General features: G+C 44.5%; 1 protein-coding gene across 1 annotated transcript; it reads right to left on the bottom strand.

Annotated features, from left to right (window-relative positions):
• Positions 1-849: 849 nt before the first annotated feature.
• Positions 850-14,535, bottom strand: LOC311338211 (sortilin-like; the record flags this gene model as incomplete). The annotated part of the gene is made up of 20 exons (XM_084463450.1): positions 850-864; positions 968-1,094; positions 1,302-1,414; positions 1,722-1,830; positions 1,996-2,112; positions 2,389-2,578; positions 2,900-3,084; positions 4,248-4,416; positions 4,932-5,034; positions 5,196-5,308; positions 5,805-5,960; positions 6,675-6,819; positions 6,978-7,105; positions 7,243-7,292; positions 8,052-8,125; positions 8,275-8,436; positions 8,678-8,780; positions 8,928-9,001; positions 9,487-9,549; positions 14,278-14,535. The coding sequence occupies 20 exons, from the start codon at positions 14,533-14,535 to the stop codon at positions 850-852; spliced, it is 2,454 nt and encodes an 817-aa protein (XP_084319576.1).
• Between the last annotated feature and the right edge of the window lie 7,887 nt (positions 14,536-22,422).

Here is a 22,422-nt window from a genome sequence, read left to right as displayed (position 1 = left end):
AGAAAAGTTACAATTGTGACACTGAAAATGTTATCAGAAACTGTGGTCAGACAAATAGTTTTCAAACTATTTTTTTATTGTTTTTCAGGTAGAGTTGTTTTTCTATTTTCTTTATGATATTGGCACAAAGGACAAGTGTTTTGTTTAAACAAGTCTATTTAACATTAGACAAACAATCAAAGTGCTTTGGTAATAATTCAAGTCTCATATCCACCACACATACAAAGAAATATTTAATCATGAAGTCAAAGTTTTTTACCGTTACAGCCTAAATCGTCACAACAAGATTGTACCTTTCAGCCTTCAACTTGTCAGCAGACACCAACAGCATCAATGACTGAAGCAACATCATTCAATTGTGTCTGTGCTATTCTATGCTACAATTAATGAAGAGCACTGAAGAGCTGGAAGAACTTGTGTGGACATCCCGGTACCAGGGTCAACGTCGGCATAGCGTTCATCAGGAGTGGCCCCAAAAATACTGACATGACCTCCACCTCAAGGCCGTGAGAGAAAAGAAGATTTTAGCGACAGACCAAACAATACCAAACACTGTCTCTCCAAGGCCACCATAGTTTTCCTTGTCATCTGCACATGGTTGGCTACTCCCTCTGTGTGCACATGGTGGGCTACTTCCTCCGTCACAGGAAACAGAAATGCGCTCTCTATCCACCAGGGGCACTAGATATTTCGAACACACACACACTCAGAAACAGAGTTTACTGGCAGCAGGTGAAGGAGGGCTAGCAATCTGGTAGGCATCGTTGGCAAAACTGTGTCTTGGATATGCTACTTTAATCACATGTTTGAAGATCCTTTGACGAACAGTCCTTTTGATACGTCCACGCCTTACTCTAACAGGTCCTGTAACGGCACACGGAACAGATATGTATGAAAATAGGTTCATCTTCATACCATGCCTCAATAATGTTCTATGGGAAGACACTGGAGACATGTGTGGGCTTACCTGATCTGAATCGTCGTGGTAGTGTGTCTTCCCAGATTCCATCGTGTGAGCGTCCAGATGGTCCGCTTCCTCTAAGCCATTGGCCTCTGCGTGTTCCCTCATCACAGAGTACCGGTGCACAAGGAACCTTGATGGTTCAAATATAGAAAAAGGGACAGAAGGTAGACAGACGAGGTAAGTGGGGTGTTTGTCGTATCAGGACTGCATGATTATGACTTTTTTTTTAAATTGTGGTCCACATTTTTAATTGAGACATTCGGATGTTATGATTAAATGAACGACAGCCGTTTACAATAACGTCATTGCAGAGGTGAAAGGCCTTTCCTGAACTGACCTGCCGCCACAGACGTATTTCTTCACCAGCCAGACGCCCGTGGCAGCGCTGGTCAGTAGGAGAACGAGGACCACCATCACAATCACAGCAGTGTTTGACACGTGGTCCTCAACCTGTTGTAACATTTATAACATTTATATCAACATTTTTATATATTTAATACATTTGTTTAATTTTAAATCAAATACTTTATTGATGCATTTTCATACTTTCTCCTTTTTATTTTTTTCTGCTGCTTTGATTCTATGTCTTTTGTGAAACACATTGGGTTGCCTTGCTGTATAAAATGTGCTATAGAAATAAATGTACATTTACATTTACATTTACATAACAGTGCAGGAAGAGAGCGATGCTTACAAACAGAGAGAGGGTATATTGGATGATTGTACAGTATGTGTGTATTTTGACAGCAGGACTGACCAGGGATTTTGGTTCGAGGTTGCTGCTGGTGCACCTCTTGCGCAGGTCTGTCTCCTTCCTGTCTGGTTGGAATCCCCCCTCACACTGGTCTCCAGGAATCCTCCGGTAGCTTAACGATGAATGAAATTGGAAGAGACGCGAGCCGTGAAAAAAAATGCAAGGGCCAGGCGATGAACCAACGATGGAAAGAGTTTCAATAGGCAAAGCATGAACAACGCCAGGAAAAAGGAGACGAGTTGAGTGAGTCAACATTGAAGAGCAGTGAGATGCTCACCCGGAGGTGAGCAGCTGCTCCGTGGTCCCGTTCAGGCAGTACTGCAGAGGATGGCCCTTCATCTCCTCCTGCTCCACACACTCCCCACTGGGCTCCGAGCGGTAGTAGCCAAAGTCACTGTAGGGTGGACACCGGTGGATACCTGAATACAGGCCGCCTGCTACCGACTACATGTGTGTGTGTACGGCTGGTGTGTAATTGAAAAAGGGCTTATAATTCTACTCGCGAGTATTGAATATTGAATTAAGTGTTTGTACTTCTTCTAATACTTTGCCGTTCACGTGCTGGGTGTTGATTACTAGTGGCTGCTCTTTTGACTGGTTATACTGTGTGTGTATGACACACATATACACGTTAGGAGCGGATCCCGTGGAAGTGGAAACAAGGTTGTACCAGTGGTAGTCGTCCATGGTGCAGGGGCAGGGGGTGGGCTGCTTTGAGACGGCGTAGCCCCTGCCGTTCCAGCACACCGAGTCCTTCCTGGGCCGCAGGAAGTGCTCCTTGTAGCCGAGCACGCAGCCGTCGCTGGGGTCGCTGAGGTCAGCAGAGTGGGCCAGCCACTTCACGTAGTCCTCGTCACCGCCTGTGCACATGCACATACAGGCGCGCGCGCACGCACGCACGCACGCACACACACACACACACACACACACACACACACACACACACACGCACACACAGATGCATGCACGCAGACACAGATTTCAACACACACCAGACACAACCAACATACATGACAAAAAAACTCGGTCATGCCTTGAACGGATCTGTATGTCAACAATTTTACTAGTAGCCACTATGTCTATATTAGTTTTGTGTTGCTTTACTGTTTTTTTTCTCCTTCTGGAATGAATAAAGAGTGACACCAGATATGCATGGGATCTCCCCCCTACCACATACTCACAGTCTCTGTGGAGCAGCTTTCCAAAGTCTATGGTGATCACCTCCCACTTGCTGAAGTCGGTCCTGTAGCCCCAGAGGCTGACGTTCATGGAGCGTGAGCCGGGCTCGCTGTCCATCCCGCTGAAGTGCAGCGGCTCGCTGGTGAAGTTGTACACGTGCCAGCACTGGCCCTCATCTGTTGAGAACCTGCGGGGGGAACAAAGTCAGCAAGCATAGGGATCTTCTCGGGACTTGGGGAAGTGACTACCATACAGTAGATTATGTTGATCTTTCAGTTGATTCTTTTAGTTCAATTCCCAAGCTGGTTTCCGTCAGAAGCGTTCCACTGAATCGGCCCTTCTCAGAAGTCTCTAGGGACACAATGTAGTCTGTGATGTGGGTGGATACTCTGTTTTGGGGCTGCTGGATCGTAGTGTAGCGTTGGATACTGTAGATCACAGCATCCCGACTGGAAGGCTTAGGCAGCGGGCTGGCGTCTCAGGGAGCGCCCTCAACTGTCTCTCAGATCTGGGTTTTTCTGTCTTGCTTGATCCCTACACATCTGAAACGAATGCTCTTTCCTGTGGTCTGCCTCAAGATCCTGTCTTGGTTCCTATATTAACTGTGTTGTGTATGCCTTAGGTCATTTTGCAATCAAATTTGAATGTATCTCATATGACTGCAACGCTGATGATATCCAGCTGTCTGTCACTCTAAAGAGCTGGTGAAGCCACTGTTTCAGATGGAATCCAAATACTAAGTCATATTAAAAAAAAAGAGTTTTGGGAGGGTTTTGGGCGCAGTGGTATTTTTGTGCTAAAAGAGGGGGTGTTATCCCCATGGTTACGACCCACTTTATGATACTTTTTTAGTACCGTCGTTGTGTAACTGTTATGAGCGTTGTTATAAGCGATGTTGTGTGTGTCAAACACGTTAAACTATAGGTGTCCGGGAAGCCTAACCCTTACCCGAACTCGGACATTAAATACATCACGATCTACACACACCGTAGTGATATACTCAAAAAAAAGCAAAAAAAACTCAACTTTCTTGCAGACACCACAGTCAACTGCGGAGGAAGATAATATGTTGACGGCCAAATAAAAAATAATGACCACGTTTAAAAAAAGTGGTTTTGGGTTCACTGGCTCTTTAAAATCGGATCAGTCTGACACACTGACTGTTACTACTAGCTTAAATTAAGCACAAAAAATAAAATACAACTTGATTTAAATTTGCAAAAAACGTCCCAAAGTCCTTGCAGTGGTACACTGTGCATTTGATTAAAAAATGTAATTAGATTTTGATTAAAAAACTGCTGACTTTCTGTTTATTTGGAGCTGACAAAAAAAACAAAAGGGCCCGCTCACTTGATCTGGCGGATTGGTAGGTTGGAGTGTTCCATGGCCACCAGCAGGCCCCCAGAGTCCAGGATGGCATAGTGGTGGGGGCCCCTGAGGGCCAGCAGCCAGGAGTAGCCGCCGTCGTCCGACACATACACGTCGGGGGAGAGCACTGACTCCGAGTCCCCCATGCTGCCTGGAGCCAGAAAAGGATGAGGGGCCAAGGATCAGGGACAAGTACTGTAATACCAATGGATGAATGAATGAAGCAGGTTCACTTTTAATGTGTGTTCTTCAAATTTAATGCCTGCATTTTCGTGTGTGTGTGTGTGTGTGTGTGTGTGTGTGTTTGTGTGTGTGTGTGTACTAGGGTCAGATATTAATGGGGGCTCGGGGCATTAAGAGAAATATAAAGTAAAATAAATAATGAACTTCTGTATTTCACTTTTTAAAACTTGCAAAGCGGGTCCAGATTTTGTTCCACTAATTTTCATTAGTGTCATTGATTATTGGTCTGTCAAGCAACATAGAAAAAGGAAGGTTTTATTTCCGAACATTTGATAAAGTAGCACTGGGAATTATCCAAAATTCCCCAAAACACAGGGGGACAAATATTTAAAAAAGTGAGCAGGCTACCCAGGTACGTACATGTGCGTGGTTGTGTGTGTGTGTGTGTGTGTGTGTGTGTGTATGTGTGTGTGTAGGACCTACCATGAGCCAGGATGAGGCCCACAGCGTTGGGCTGTGAGAGAGGCAGCATGGGAACGTTCATCTTGTTGGTGGTGCTGTAGGAGGCGTGGATGTGCAGTCTGCACTGTAAAGACACACAGACCTGTTGCAGTACACCTGCCCATACACTGACACCATACACACCACACATGTGTTGAAAGTTGCCTGAACCAACTCAACCATTGCAAATGAGCAATCCCAATGTGTGTGTGTGTGTGTGTGTGTGTGTGTGTGTGTGTGTCTCACTCTCTCAGGCTTGTTCGCAGCAGTCTGCATGTCACAGCGGCCGTTCTGAGGCGTGCGCAGAGCTTGCCACCTGGCTCCCTGGTCGAAGGTGATCACTGTCTCCACTGTGTTCTCTGTCAGGTAGCAGCCGACAAACATTGTCGTATTAACAACTTATACACGTCCAGACTTTCATCGTGGATGGAGCCAATACAACACGTACGTCGTGATAATGCAGTATCTCTGTTAAAAATGGACTACTACCAAGAAAGAAAGAAAGAAAGAAAGAAAGAAAGAAAGAGAAAAAATATATAAATGATGGATAGGGTATTCTAGTGGCAAGGGTGTTTGACTCGCAGCCGAAATGCTTCTGTGTTTGCTTGAACCCCAATGTCCTCGGTGTATCTTTGGGCAAGTTGTCTTACCCCTAGCCTGCCAATTTATGACACACATCAGAAAAAAAAAGTCACTGTTAGTCACTTTGGAAAAAAAGTGTCTGCTAAATACCTGTTAGTAATTAGTGATCAAATAAAAATATATACCACTGTTGTGTGCGTGTGTGTGTGTGTGTGTGTGTGTGCGCGTGTGCGTGTGTGTGCAAGTGTGTGTGTGTGTGTCACATGGTCCCACCCTGTGTGAGCACGCTGGTCATGTAGACTCCCCGGAGGGACGAGATGACGGTGAAGTCGGTGTCGCTGCCCGTGGAGGTGTAGAGGTGGCGCTCCAGAGACTTGGAGAACACGGTGCCCCTGTCATCCGACACGTAGACGGACCCCACCCCGGAGTCTATACCCCCCCGCCCACCCCACCACCCCCCGGACACAAAGCACACAACACATTGGAAGAGGGCTGATATCCACTGATGCCCATGGCAGGGCAGCACTTCATATCGCCATGTAGTGTTACTTTTACAGTTCCATGCAAGGGTGTAGTTTGGTAGAGATGGTCCAAACGGAGGTTCATCCTATCCTATTCATCCTAAGCTCTACCACATTCCCGCTCCCTTCCCCATCATGGGTATGTCAGAAGCAATGAGGAGGGCGGGAAGTGTTTATCCCACGGATCACTGTCCCTGGAACCACACCTGATTTACATTAGAGCCCTTCTTTACATCAGAGAGCGGGTATTTAAACACTCACTCCAGCTGGTTCGTTTTAAAAGCACCCAGGGCATCAACGGAACTCGTGAGAAAACGCTTTTAAAGTTTGTGCCCCGCACTGTTGGAATAAATTGCGGCACATAAACCTACACATGTTGATTCCTTGGGGCATTTTTGTTTTATCTTGATGAATCCATTTTTATTCTTTCATCTGTTATATATTTATTCAAGTTTCTCATCATCCGGTCTCCCACTGTGTATGAGTTTTTATGTTTGTACATAAGGCCTCACATAAGCACCCCCCCCCCCCCCAGGACTAAATTGAGCTCTCCATTAGGATAAAGGTGACATAAGACACACATAAAAACTGCGCTCTGCAACCAATCTGCAATGAGTCTGACCTCCGGGGTCGTCCACGTGCATGAAGACCATGTCCTGATTGGCTGTCAGGATGGAGTAGAACTGCTCGTGGGTGACCACAGGGAGCTGGGCCATGTTCCACACGTCTCCTCCGTCCATCGACACGTGGATCATGCGCTCGGTGCCCTGTTACGCATACGGTACATGCTACGTAAACACACACACACACACACACATGTATAACCTCACCGACCCACACCCACACACCCACACACACACACACACACACACACACACACAGATATACAGATGTGTATGCATGATCAAGATGTATACACACATACCAAACCAGTCATGATGGAAGCAAACACAAAGCGCCCCCCTAGTACAAAGGAGAAGACCCGCGTGGCGATGGTCTGGAAACTCCTCCCGTTGTCTCTGCTCCTCCTCAACTGCAACATTCCTTTATCGTCTGTGAAACGCAAGAAACCGCGTGCTTTAAGGCTGTATTACGTTATTCTATTCTATTCAGTCCATTATGCAGCTCATTCACAGTGAGTGCAGGGCAATGGAGGCAGGCGGGGGGGGTGGGGGCGGGGGTTAACTCACTGCATGAGCCGTCGCCGTTTGTCGTTAGGTAGATGCTGTTCTGCGTACCCCTGTCGGCGGGCAGGAGAGAAGATTGCACAGTGATGAAACACAAAAAGTGAAAAACTAAAGAATGTACTGCACTCGAGTACTGCATGTGCATCAGCATTTCACATTAAGATCCGGTTATGGTATGTGTAACTGGTCGTTAAGACACTGTGGCTGTGGTGGGCTGTTAAGTGAGGCCTTCACTGGCCTAATTACCCACCCTGACGCCACCGCTATTGTGAAATGGCACATGGAAGTATTTTTCCCCATGATAATGATTTTGTTGGTTTAACAACCGTGGGACCAACTGGGACATGCGACAAGTTATGATTCACCCTGACAGCAAGCGTTCCTCTCGCTCTTTAATGCTCTCCGTTTTGTTTGAGGTACATAAGGGACAGCTGTGGTGAACAAAGGCCTATCACAATGTTCCCACAGAAGGGCAGCTCTGACAGCCACAGGCTGACACCACACACACACACAGCCTTGACTGAACTCGGCTTCCTCAGTGCAGCCAGAGTCAGTCAAGAGCAGAACAAACTGGCTCAGAGAAAAGTGAGAAAAGCAAAAATAGAAAAGTATATGTTTCCAAAAGAAAAATTGGAAATTGCTAATCTAATATTCCTGCATGTGTGATAATTGAAAAAAGAAAGGAATATTTCAACCACCAGCTTTAAACCATCCATTCCTCAGTGGTTGACAACACTGAACAAAAACATTTTATAAAGTTAAAATAGCCATTAATTAGGAGTGGCATCATTCAAATGAAAGGAAATTCTTACCATCTGACCAGACAAACACTATCATGGATCTTACTCCAGGTGGCGCCAAAGTCCTCAGACAGCCAGAGGTCCAACTGGTTGAGGGGGATAACGTCTTAGTAACTCTTTACAATTACTTGAACACTCAAATGTATGCCAAATTATTTTTTTATAGAAATATTCTGCCAAAAAATCGTCCTGACTCCCAACACATACGATAAAAAAGAATGACACAATGACATACTGTCATACTGAGAGTGAGGAGAACGTTGCAGTCGGCTGGGTTGTACAGCATTTGGATGAGGGGCAGGAACGGCAGGTCGGACGCAGTGAAGCTCAGACCGTAGTCTCGTGAGCGAAACACGCGAGCGCCGCCGACTTCTGAGCGATCGCCGGTCAGTATGACCTGGAAACAAACAGATATCAGAGATAAGGGACCGCTGAATACAATGGCTTCTCAGAACTCTGAAGCCTTTCGTTTCTAAAAGAAGAAGACGACCAAAAGTAAAAGCACGTAAACACTATGTATGGTGGTGCAGCGTTAACACAAGCAAACAATGACACATGAAGTCATGCCATTGTATTTAATGTGATGGGTTCTACAGTACACAAATACATATGCTCCTATAGGGGGGGGGGGGTTTGACCTTGCCGGAGTGATCAGGACTGATGCCTATGCCAAACTCGGCCTGGACAAAGGTGTGGTCAATCAGGTGGGTCACGTCCTGGAACGTCTTCCCATAGTCTTCACTGACACAGAGACAAAGTCACAGGAGTTGTTGGGTTAGTTGCTTGGTTTTTGTTTATCGTCGCTGAGGCTAGCTGCGTGCTGAATGTCAATTTCCTGTCGACCGCCCAGTCTCTATTCTCTGGAGGGGGCCGGGTGTCTCCTCTCACCTCCTGTAGAGGCTGGACTGACCGAACTGCATCATAAACATCGGCACCTGAAACGTGGTCAGGACCAGCAGCACCTGTGTGGGGACAAAGACCGGCTATAAAACCATTATGCAGTAACTCATTCGGCAACACTGTTCTCTTCATGGTCATTGGTCACACTCGATTGCATTACATTTTACATTTAGCGGAAAGGATTCTGAGAGCACTCCACGCATATGATCCAAATTGGAACAACTACAAAAAAACAACAAGTGTTGTGTGACCAAGTTTCTACGAAATCAGCCGGACAGACTGCAGCTGCAGCTGCATAATATGATGCCCAAATGGCGCTAGGTAGCGCGTTCCACCGTCGAGGAATGCACACATGAAAAGAGTCTGGACTGCGAATGAGTTCCACGCAGTGCCAGGCGCCGTTCATTGGTGGAACTCTGACAGGGACATCTGACAGGAAAGGATGTGATGTGTGTGGAGCCAGAGACTGTCCCGAACGCCAAAGGTTGACGCAGGCAGCCGCATGGAGCAGTAGTCCCGGTAGGTTTAATAATATGAAAGGACTCACTCCCACGCCATCTCCCACCCAGGCCAGCGATAGGGAGCCCATGCTCCGCACGTTGAAGGTGAACTGCAGGGAGACAAAGGTTTTCATGTGAGAGGTCGAAAACTCTGTATGTAAGTGGTGGTAAGTGTAGAATCATCCACATTAATCGTAGACCTGCAGTCTCGCAGGAATGTGGACGTAATTTATTCATGAACATAGACGTGATTTGTTTATGAGCGTTTACCTTGGAAGTGTAACCTTCCGGTGACCCCCTAGAGGTGGGGGTATCTATCTATGCTAAAAGTCTGTATCTAAGTTTGTATCAGGTTACTTAAGATTCTAGGTTCACATTCGATTGGTAAGGGGATTGATTGTAGCCTAGTAAGAGTAATGAGACCTCCAACCCACACAACGACACGTGACCAGGAATAAAAGAGTTTACCTAGTGTCACGTGACGCCGTTTGATTCACATTAGCTAGGATACAAATCTACAGGCTTCTCACACACAAATAAACACAACCATCAACAACATGGAGGGCCAACCTGGTCTGGAGGCAAAATAAAGTGTGCGCCAGGTTACGTGAACAACACAAAACACAGACACACACACACACGCACACACACACACACACAATCAGACACACTGTCTTTTCAATGCAGGCCAACACAAAGAGCAAAAAGAAGCGAAAGGTTGTCCAAAGTAAGTTGGCCATTTGGATGCACTCTGTGTGTGTGACCTACATTCCTGACTGACTGACAAAGCTACAGCCAGAGAACAAGACCATTACTGATGCCCTTAGAGCCCCCCACACCATACCCTGCACTCTCCATGTCTCTCTCTCTTTCTCTCAAGCTCACTCTCTCTCACACACACACACACACACACACACAAGCACAGACTCTCTCTCTCTCACACACACACACACACACACACACACACACACACACATGCACGCACCCTTCAAACACAATATTGTCAAGATCTGCAAAGCATGGAAAGGAGATTAAATGGGGAAAGCATGTAGCGAGCCAGCCTAGCCTATAGCTTGAAGAAGTCCTTTAGCTTTTGCTATAGATTTCAAAAACCTGAAAGTTCATCAGCAGCAGCAGCACACCTTAGGACCACCGTATAACCAGTGGTCGGATACAAACAAAACAGTCCCTAAGACATGCACAATGAGTTTGAGAAAGTGCCTGGACATTGGAACAGCGAATTTGGCTGCAGACAGCGAATTTGGCCCCACATTAGTTTTTATGTGTGCAGAGAGCGAGAGAGAGTGAGAGAGACAGGGAGACAGAGAGCAAGAGAGAGAGCTTTACAAGGTGAGGACCAGTCTGGACCGCTCTGTAAAAGCTTCAGGAGTCTGCCACGTCTGCCCACAGGAAGAGAAAGAGAAGAAAAGCTCCTGCTTGAAGAGGTCCAGTGGAAACGGCTAGCGCTCCTGCCAAGTTTGTGAACACACCATTTCCATCACTTTCTCACATGAACCTGTTTATCACACCATCCATTACCTAATGTCTTCCTTCGACTGCCAGGGTGGTGACTGCATTACTTGTTGAAATATCTCTTTAAATATCTCAGTTGTGAAAACATTAGCATCGTTTAAAGACACAATAAACACATAAATACAATGTGTTTTTTCTTTTTTATATCATATTGTATTCTCCGAAGCACATGTACAACCTGCTTCGAGCCGGCTAAAAAAACCTAAGGCTAAGTGCCTGATCGTCTACCTGTACGTTTCTTACAGTGTTACAGGGTAAATGCTTTCCCCCCTCTTTGCCAGAAATTCAAAACGTGGGCTTCGTTCTGTAGCCCAGGTGGAGTTCATAGGGCTTCAAAGGTATACTATGCATGGACACTGGGTGGCCCGAAATTCCCAAGTCCAAATTCACAATATTGCAAAGTATACTGTATTACTGTGTACATGTTGAACCTCTGTATTGAATTGCTGGTAGGATTTCACATTGGGTTTCAACAAGCCACCACAAACCCTAAAACTACGCCTCACTGAATTAACTTAACAATAAATATTGTTCTACAGTGAGACAAGTGGTTGAGCAGTATTGTGTGTAAGGATTTTACATCATAGCTTGATTTGACCCGGAGAACAATTGGTTCCGTATAGCCATTGTTGTTAGAAAAAAGGAACTTTGCACTACAACCTGACTTACAATTGCACTCTCTCGAGTTGGAACACTGATCACGATAGTTGAGTAGTTCACTTCATCAGATCAATGACTGACGTCGACGCTGACGTCCGACTCTGCACAGCAAGGGCATGGATCAATCTGAATTGAATCCTAAGGTCGCACAAGCTCACATTCTTCACACTCACTTTCTCTCTCCCTCGCTCTAACACACACACACACACAACCACACACACACACACACACACACACACACACACACACACACACACACAGACCTAAGTCCTATACACACACGGAGGTGGGAGTGAACTTTTGGAGCCGTTTCTCACACATCAGAAAGGGGCACAATGAGGCCCTTCTTCCAGCGGGCTCCAGGTAGAGGTCTTCCTGCTCCACTCCAATGTTTACGCAAATAAAAGATCAGAGGCGGGAGGTCAGCCTGCCTGCCTCTGATCCGGTGGGACGAGGCCGGGCTGAGCTCGGGGAAGTTACGGTTGGCGGGAAACAGCCTCGTCCCTCCAGACTCTAGGAGCCTCTTCTTTTTTTTTTTTTTTTTTTTTACACTAAGCCTATTCAGTCAAAATTTGACGCCAGAAATTGTTATATAATGAAAATCCAATAATCAGAATAAAAGCATCTTCAAATTGTACTGTGTGTGTGTGTGTGTGGTCTATCTATCCATGCATAAGACATAGACACAACTACAACAACAAACCAATCTCCTGTTCTATGCCTCCCGTTACCTGGCCTCAAGTCTTTTACTTTTTGCCAAAGTAAAGGTCATAATTTCCAAAGACTCTTTGACTCTGTTGTCTCCCCCCCCCCCCCCACCTCCTTCTGTCGTTATGTCACCCCCCTTTACAAACAAACACCATGTGGAACATCACTCTCTGTTGCTGTTCTTGGTGCACAGCTGCTGGCCACAGACCAGCTCAGCCCCACGTTGAGGACAGAACGTGTTTTGGCCCAGGGAGCGGCAGGCGGAGAAAAGCCGACAGAACAGAAAACAAGTGCACTTTCCTTTTTTTGTTTTTCCACCACATGTCTGTCTCCCCAATATGCAGCTTGCAATGCACTACAACAAAAATGTCACAATATGCAGAGTAGTCGACAAAAAGGAGTCTTATATGGGCAATGTGAAGAAATTGCCTTGACTCTGTGGTGACTTCAAATGAGTTGTTTTGAATAATCATGCGCAGCAATAGCAGTGATATGGTGGACAACATTGAAATTCTAATCAGCTGGAAAATAATAACATGTGAGATGATATAACTATGTACACAAAGTATATATAGCATAGTCCTACTATGATACATGTAGTCTTACTTTAAGCTTCCCAACAATGCATTCAAGTGGGGCTGACCACCGGCTCTGATTAGGGAATGTAACACAGAGCAAGTCCAGGCTGGCACACTATAGTTCCAGGGAGAGATGTGAGGAATGTTTACGGGAAGTGTGGATCAACTCGGACAAGAGGATAGGCCTGAGGCTGCTTACTATTACCAAGCAGCGTGGAGAATCGCTTCCACGGTCAAAAGTTGCTCCAGGTGTTGGTAGGGGTAGTCACAGTCAAAGATGCAACATCAGACTTTAACTTGTTTCGTTACTGCCACACACAGACATGCACGAACTCAAAGCACACACACACACACACACACACGTACATGCGCGCGCACACACACACACACACACACACACACACACACACACACACACACACACACACACAGGGAGAGAGAGAGAGAGAGCGAGAGAGAGAGAGAGAGAGAGAGAGAGAGAGAGAGAGAGAGAGAGAGAGAGAGAGAGAGAGAGAGAGAGAGCGAGAGAGAGAGAGATTCTTGGTGTACGTTATTATTCTTGAACATTCCTCTGGCTGTTCCTCCGAATAGAAGTCCGTTATAAAACAACCCCAGACTTGACTGGCTTATGCTTGCTGCTGATAAATGAAATATTATCATACCAAATGCTGCTTGGCCACGTGATAAGGAAGTAAAGAGTTAAACTTTGATTTAAACTTTTGCCAAATCAACCAACTGAATGTGAGGAATGTTTACGGGAAGCGTGGATCAATTGTTTACAACATACAGAAATTCCGGTGGACCACCATACTCAATTTGTAGGTTCTGTAGGTCTGTAATAAATATATTTATTACTGTATATATATATATATACAATGCACAATCATTAAATACATGTATTATACAATGCACAATCATTAAATACATGTATTACCCTAAAATAATCTGTCAATTGTCAACATCAGTCTACCAGGATCCAATATATGCACGGGTATGATCGTTGTTACACCCTAATAGCCTAATAATACCTCATAAACATGAATGTATTTTTTTATGGGGTCCTATAGAAACGTTATCTAAACCAACGTCTAGCCAAGTATGAGGGTGCACTAGAGTGCATCGGCATTCACTAGCACCGGCATTCACTACCACAGTTACCGCTTCTTAAACACACGCACACGCACACACACACACACACACACACACACACACACACACACACACACACACACACACTCACACACGAGGGATGACGCGCGCACCCGCACGCACATGCGCACACGCTCATGTCGGATGCCACAATCCATAGCTTTTGCGATAAGATACAATATGACTGCAGACAGATGTAGAAACACTTACAGTATGCGTGTTGTTTTTTATCGTGGACTCTATTCCAGATAAAGATGTGCATGTTAGCCCAGTCACTTCTGCGCTTCGTTTACTGTGTTTTAAATGTCCCAAACTTGTTATGTTCCCACCACTGATAAGATCCCTCGGTCTTAAGTGTCTCAAACCCTTTCCCTGTATCCCGCCGGCGAAGTGTTCTGCTTCGGGAAAATCCTTGGCAAGAAGTGGGAAAACCACCCCGAAAGCAAAAATGCAATATATAGAAAACATGTTTATAATGTTCTTCAACTTTTCACTCAAGATCTATGAGAAACTCATTTTTCTGACTCAAAAACTTCGCTACTCGCAACACATGCCCCCTCATTATTATTCGCAATTTCAACTGCCCATCCACCAAAGCACAGGATTGGTTGAGCATAATATAGTCTGCACTTTCATTGGACTTCTGGTCGACCCCTCCGCAAGTGGTCTTCCATAAGATGTAGCTTCATGCACGCACACTGCAGAGTTGACGCGCCATCTAGCGGACATTGAATGATAGTCTACCAAGTTTCAGACTAACTGGGAATACGACATCGGTTTTACACTGATCATTAGGGACCGAGCCAAATATGGCAAGGTCCCTATTGAAACCCTCTTGATTATTAGGGACCGAGCCAAACTTGGCAAGGACCCTATTGAAACCCTCATGATTATTAGGGACCGAGCCAAACTTGGCAAGGACCCTATTGAAATCCTCGTGTTTATTATTATTCTTCCTATTTTCCCTCGCCTTCGACTGCATTTTTCCCCCCCTGAACATATTCTAAAACTCAATTTTTCTTGGCGCATTTTGTGGGACTGGTGAAAAATTTGATATTCTAGCCCTCAAATTCACATTCGCCCCTAGGTGGCGCTATACCAACTATGCCAAAATTTCAACGTTTGCACAAGCATAACTCGTCACCGGTTGGACCTAAACTCATGAAACTTTGCACACATATGCAAATCCTCATAATGAACAAATTTGCAGATACTAACTTAGCACTTCCGGTAGCCAGATTTCCCGCCATTTTGAATTTAGTTAAAAACAGTAAATTCCCCAAGGATCCCAGGTTTTTCGACTTTGACATAAATCCTTTGGCACATATCATCTATGGCCCATTATCTTCAATCTGACATAAGGATTAGTCTGTAGGATAAATTTCAAAGTACCCATGAGCCATTGAGTTCAAAAAGCGGTGTGTTTTTCACCCCAAAAATAGTAAATTACACATATCTACATTAATTGTACTCCTATGGTGTTGGACCTCTCTACTAAAGTTGTTCAGAATCAAATTCTGAACAAGATTAATTCAACATTTTTTCAAATGGGGCGTGGCTTCGAAATGGGCGTGGCCTGTTACTAAAATAGCCACAGTTCATAGACGCAATGTTTGATTTGAGCACGACCAACTCAATGGCCGTTAGGTACCAAAGTTCTAACTGCTCAATTAAAATTAAGTCGATTTAAAAAACAACATGGCCGCCAGAGGCTCAAAATCACTCTGCGGACACCGTAATAGTTATGAATATGAAATTCACAGGACACGTGTAAACTGATGCCGATAGCTCACATACCAAAATTCGTGTTTCTATTTTTTGTAGCGCCCCCTACAGGAACTTTAAAATGCAGCCCCTACGTCACATTTCACCAATATGTATGAAACTCAGTATTCACGTACAATGTGCCCATACCTACAGAAAAGCCTCTTGGACCCATGCCCCAAACTCCACAGGAAGTCGGCTATTTGCATTTCTAATTTTCACTTTTGGCGGCCATTTTGAATTTTTTTCACTTTTTTGCCTTGTATTTGAATGAACTCCTCCTAGGGAATTTATCGGATTTGCTTCAAAATTGGTCAGTACAGTCATGAAGTGGTGCTAAACCAAAATCGTGCTATTTGTGACTGTACGTTGAAGGGCGTGTCCGTGGCATGCCGTCAAAGTTGGCCATTTTTGAATTCCGTCGCGTTGTATTTGAACTAACTCCTCCTAGGGAATTTATCGGATCTGCTTCAAATTTGGTCAGTACAGTCATGAAGTGGTGCTGAACCAAAATCGTGCTATTTGGGACTGTACGTTGAAGGGCGTGTCCGTGGCGTGATGTCAAAGTTGGCCATTTTGAATGGAATTTCACTTTTTCGCATTGTATTTGAACGAACTCCTCCTAGGGAATTTATCGCATCTGCTTCACAATTGGTCAGTACAGTCATGAAGTGGTGCTGAACCAAAATCGTGCTATTTGTGACTGTACGTTGAAGGGCGTGTCCGTGGCGTGCCGTCAAAGTTGGCCATTTTTAATGGAATACTTTCACTTTTTCGCCTTGTATTTCAACTAACTCCTCCTAGGGAATTTATCGGATCATTGATGTAGGGTTAATAATGTTAGTTAAAGTTGTTACAACATGTAATTCAGTTAAATGTGGTCTTACATGTTAATGTCAAAACAATCAGTAGGACACCACAGGGCACCTCTGCTTCTATAGATTACATAAATTTGCGAATTTTTTTTAAAACTGCGCTTTTTTAAAACTGCGCGCAGTGATGAACGGGACCTCGTGCCGGCTTGCGGCTGCGTCACGTGCGGTCCTAACATGTGCACATCTTGCCAGCACACATGTTACGACGGCACGTGACGCGGCCGCAAGCCGGCGCGATTTTTTTTTAAAACTGCGCGCAGTGATGAACGGGACCTCGTAGTGGCGGCTGCAAGCCGGCGCGAGGTCCCGTTCATCACTGCGCGCAGTTTTAATTCTTCTTCTTCTTATTATTTTTAGCGACTTCGACTGCATTTTTCCCCCCCTGAACATATTCGAAAACTCATTTTTTTTTGGTGCAATTGTGGGGACTGGTGAAAAATTTGATATTCTAGCCCTCAAATTCACATTCGCCCCTAGGTGGCGCTATAGCAACTGTTCAAAAGTGCAAACTTTGCACAAGCAGCACGCGTCACCGGTTTGACCTACACTCATGAAACTTTGCACACACATGAAAATCCTCATGATGAACAAAAAAGTCTCTTGAACTGAACACTTCCAGTAGCCATATTTTCCGCCATTTTGAATTTAGTTAAAAACAGTAAATTCCCCAAGGATCCCAGGGTTTTCGACTTTGACCAAAATCCTTTGGCACATATCATATATGGCCCATTATCTTCAATCTGACTTAAGGATTAGTCTGTACAATAAAGTTTAGAGCACCAATGAGTTCTAAAAGGGGTGTGGTTGAAACCTCGAAAATAGTTAATTGCTCATATCAACGTCAAGTTGGACGCCTATGATGTTGGCCCCAATACAAAAGTTGTTCAGAATCAAATTCTGAACAAGATAAAGTCAACATATTTTCAAATGGGGCGTGGCATCGAAATGGGCGTGGCCTGACACTAAAATCGCCACAGTTCATAGACGCAATGTTTGATTTCAGCAGGACTGACTTAGTGGCCGTTAGGTACCAAAGTTCTAACTGCTCACCAAAAATTTAGTCGATTTAAAAAACAACATGGCCGCCAGAGCCTCAAAATCACTGTGCGGAGACCGTAATAGTTATGAATATGAAATTCACAGCACACGTGTAAACTGGTGCCGATAGCTCACATACCAAAATTCGTGTTTCTATTTTTTGTAGCGCCCCCTACAGGAACTTTAAAAAGCAGCCCCTGCGCCACGTTTCACCAATATGTATGAAACTCAGTATTCACGTACAATGTGCCCATACCTACAGAAAAGCCTCTTGGACCCATGCCCCAAACCCCACAGGAAGTCGGCTATTTGCATTTCTAATTTTCACTTTTGGCGGCCATTTTGAAATTTTCTCACTTTTTTGCCTTGTATTTGAATGAACTCCTCCTAGGGAATTTATCGGATCTGCTTCAAAATTGGTCAGTACAGTCATGAAGTGGGGCTGAACCAAAATCGTGCTATTTGTGATTGTACGTTGAAGGGCGTGTCCGTGGCATGCCGTCAAAGTTGGCCATTTTTGAATTCCGTCGCCTTGTATTTGAACTAACTCCTCCTAGGGAATTTATCGGATCTGCTTCAAATTTGGTCAGTACAGTCATGAAGTGGTGCTGAACCAAAATCGTGCTATTTGGGACTGTACGTTGAAGGGCGTGTCCGTGGCGTGATGTCAAAGTTGGCCATTTTGAATGGAATTTCACTTTTTCGCATTGTATTTGAACGAACTCCTCCTAGGGAATTTATCGCATCTGCTTCACAATTGGTCAGTACAGTCATGAAGTGGTGCTGAACCAAAATCGTGCTATTTGTGACTGTACGTTGAAGGGCGTGTCCGTGGCGTGCCGTCAAAGTTGGCCATTTTTGAAATCCGTCGCCTTGTATTAAACTTACTCCTCCTAGGGAATTTGTATTTGAACTAACTCCTCCTAGGGAATTTATCGGATCTGCTTCAAAATTGGTCAGTACAGTCATGAAGTGGTGCTGAAACAAAATCGTGCTATTTGTGACTGTACATTGAAGGGCATGGCCGTGGCGTGCTGTCAAAGTTGGCCATTTTGAATGGAATACTTTCACTTTTTCGCCTTGTATTTCAACTAACTCCTCCTAGGGAATTTATCGGATCATTGATGTAGGGTTAATAATGTTAGTTAAAGTTGTTACAACATGTAATTCAGTTAAATGTGGTCTTACATGTTAATGTCAAAACAATCAGTAGGACACCACAGGGCACCTCTGCTTCTACAGATTACATAAATTTGCGAATTTTTTTTAAAACTGCGCTTTTTTAAAACTGCGCGCAGTGATGAACGGGACCTCGTGCCGGCTTGCGGCTGCGTCACGTGCGGTCCTAACATGTGCACATCTTGCCAGCACACATGTTACGACGGCACGTGACGCGGCCGCAAGCCGGCGCGATTTTTTTTTAAAACTGCGCGCAGTGATGAACGGGACCTCGTAGTGGCGGCTGCAAGCCGGCGCGAGGTCCCGTTCATCACTGCGCGCAGTTTTAATTAGGGACCGAGCCAAACATGGCAAGGTCCCTATTGAAACCCTCATGATTATTAGGGACCGAGCCAAACTTGGCAAGGACCCTATTGAAATCCTCGTGTTTATTATTATTCTTCCTATTTTCCCTCGCCTTCGACTGCATTTTTCCCCCCCTGAACATATTCTAAAACTCAATTTTTCTTGGCGCATTTTGTGGGACTGGTGAAAAATTTGATATTCTAGCCCTCAAATTCACATTCGCCCCTAGGTGGCGCTATACCAACTATGCCAAAATTTCAACGTTTGCACAAGCATAACTCGTCACCGGTTGGACCTAAACTCATGAAACTTTGCACACATATGCAAATCCTCATGCTGAACAAATTTGCAGATACTAACTTAGCACTTCCGGTAGCCAGATTTCCCGCCATTTTGAATTTAGTTAAAAACAGTAAATTCCCCAAGGATCCCAGGTTTTTCGACTTTGACATAAATCCTTTGGCACATATCATCTATGGCCCATTATCTTCAATCTGACATAAGGATTAGTCTGTAGGATAAATTTCAAAGTACCCATGAGCCATTGAGTTCAAAAAGCGGTGTGTTTTTCACCCCAAAAATAGTAAATTACACATATCTACATTAATTGTACTCCTATAGTGTTGGACCTCTCTACTAAAGTTGTTCAGAATCAAATTCTGAACAAGATTAATTCAACATTTTTTCAAATGGGGCGTGGCTTCGAAATGGGCGTGGCCTGTTACTAAAATAGCCACAGTTCATAGACGCAATGTTTGATTTGAGCACGACCAACTCAATGGCCGTTAGGTACCAAAGTTCTAACTGCTCAATTAAAATTAAGACGATTTAAAAAACAACATGGCCGCCAGAGGCTCAAAATCACTCTGCGGACACCGTAATAGTTATGAATATGAAATTCACAGGACACGTGTAAACTGATGCCGATAGCTCACATACCAAAATTCGTGTTTCTATTTTTTGTAGCGCCCCCTACAGGAACTTTAAAATGCAGCCCCTACGTCACATTTCACCAATATGTATGAAACTCAGTATTCACGTACAATGTGCCCATACCTACAGAAAAGCCTCTTGGACCCATGCCCCAAACTCCACAGGAAGTCGGCTATTTGCATTTCTAATTTTCACTTTTGGCGGCCATTTTGAATTTTTTTCACTTTTTTGCCTTGTATTTGAATGAACTCCTCCTAGGGAATTTATCGGATTTGCTTCAAAATTGGTCAGTACAGTCATGAAGTGGTGCTAAACCAAAATCGTGCTATTTGTGACTGTACGTTGAAGGGCGTGTCCGTGGCATGCCGTCAAAGTTGGCCATTTTTGAATTCCGTCGCGTTGTATTTGAACTAACTCCTCCTAGGGAATTTATCGGATCTGCTTCAAATTTGGTCAGTACAGTCATGAAGTGGTGCTGAACCAAAATCGTGCTATTTGGGACTGTACGTTGAAGGGCGTGTCCGTGGCGTGATGTCAAAGTTGGCCATTTTGAATGGAATTTCACTTTTTCGCATTGTATTTGAACGAACTCCTCCTAGGGAATTTATCGCATCTGCTTCACAATTGGTCAGTACAGTCATGAAGTGGTGCTGAACCAAAATCGTGCTATTTGTGACTGTACGTTGAAGGGCGTGTCCGTGGCGTGCCGTCAAAGTTGGCCATTTTTGAAATCCGTCGCCTTGTATTAAACTTACTCCTAGGGAATTTGTATTTGAACTAACTCCTTCTAGGGAATTTATCGGATCTGCTTCAAAATTGGTCAGTACAGTCATGAAGTGGTGCTGAAACAAAATCGTGCTATTTGTGACTGTACATTGAAGGGCATGGCCGTGGCGTGCTGTCAAAGTTGGCCATTTTGAATGGAATACTTTCACTTTTTCGCCTTGTATTTCAACTAACTCCTCCTAGGGAATTTATCGGATCATTGATGTAGGGTTAATAATGTTAGTTAAAGTTGTTACAACATGTAATTCAGTTAAATGTGGTCTTACATGTTAATGTCAAAACAATCAGTAGGACACCACAGGGCACCTCTGCTTCTACAGATTACAAAAATTTGCGAATTTTTTTTTAAACTGCGCTTTTTTAAAACTGCGCGCAGTGATGAACGGGACCTCGTGCCGGCTTGCGGCTGCGTCACGTGCGGTCCTAACATGTGCACATCTTGCCAGCACACATGTTACGACGGCACGTGACGCGGCCGCAAGCCGGCGCGATTTTTTTTTAAAACTGCGCGCAGTGATGAACGGGACCTCGTAGTGGCGGCTGCAAGCCGGCGCGAGGTCCCGTTCATCACTGCGCGCAGTTTTAATTCTTCTTCTTCTTATTATTTTTAGCGACTTCGACTGCATTTTTCCCCCCCTGAACATATTCGAAAACTCATTTTTTTTTGGTGCAATTGTGGGGACTGGTGAAAAATTTGATATTCTAGCCCTCAAATTCACATTCGCCCCTAGGTGGCGCTATAGCAACTGTTCAAAAGTGCAAACTTTGCACAAGCAGCACGCGTCACCGGTTTGACCTACACTCATGAAACTTTGCACACACATGAAAATCCTCATGATGAACAAAAAAGTCTCTTGAACTGAACACTTCCGGTAGCCACATTTTCCGCCATTTTGAATTTAGTTAAAAACAGTAAATTCCCCAAGGATCCCAGGTTTTTCGACTTTGACCAAAATCCTTTGGCACATATCATATATGGCCCATTATCTTCAATCTGACTTAAGGATTAGTCTGTACAATAAAGTTTAGAGCACCAATGAGTTCTAAAAGTGATGTGGTTGAAACCTCGAAAATAGTTAATTGCTCATATCAACGTCAAGTTGGACGCCTATGATGTTGGCCCCAATACAAAAGTTGTTCAAAATCAAATTCTGAACAAGAATAAGTCAACAATTTTTCAAATGGGGCGTGGCATCGAAGTGGGCGTGGCCCGTTACTAAAATAGCCACAGTTCATAGACGCAATGTTTGATTTGAGCGGGACCAACTCAATGGCCGTTAGGTACCAAAGTTCTAACTGCTCAATTAAAATTAAGTCGATTTAAAAAACAACATGGCCGCCAGAGGCTCAAAATCACTCTGCGGACACCGTAATAGTTATGAATATGAAATTCACAGGACACGTGTAAACTGATGCCGATAGCTCACATACCAAA

The sequence above is a fragment of the Micromesistius poutassou genome (assembly GCF_964030765.1).
Source record: "Micromesistius poutassou genome assembly, chromosome: 2".
Classification (NCBI taxonomy): domain Eukaryota; kingdom Metazoa; phylum Chordata; class Actinopteri; order Gadiformes; family Gadidae; genus Micromesistius; species Micromesistius poutassou.
This window is presented reverse-complemented; position numbering and strand designations above follow the sequence as displayed.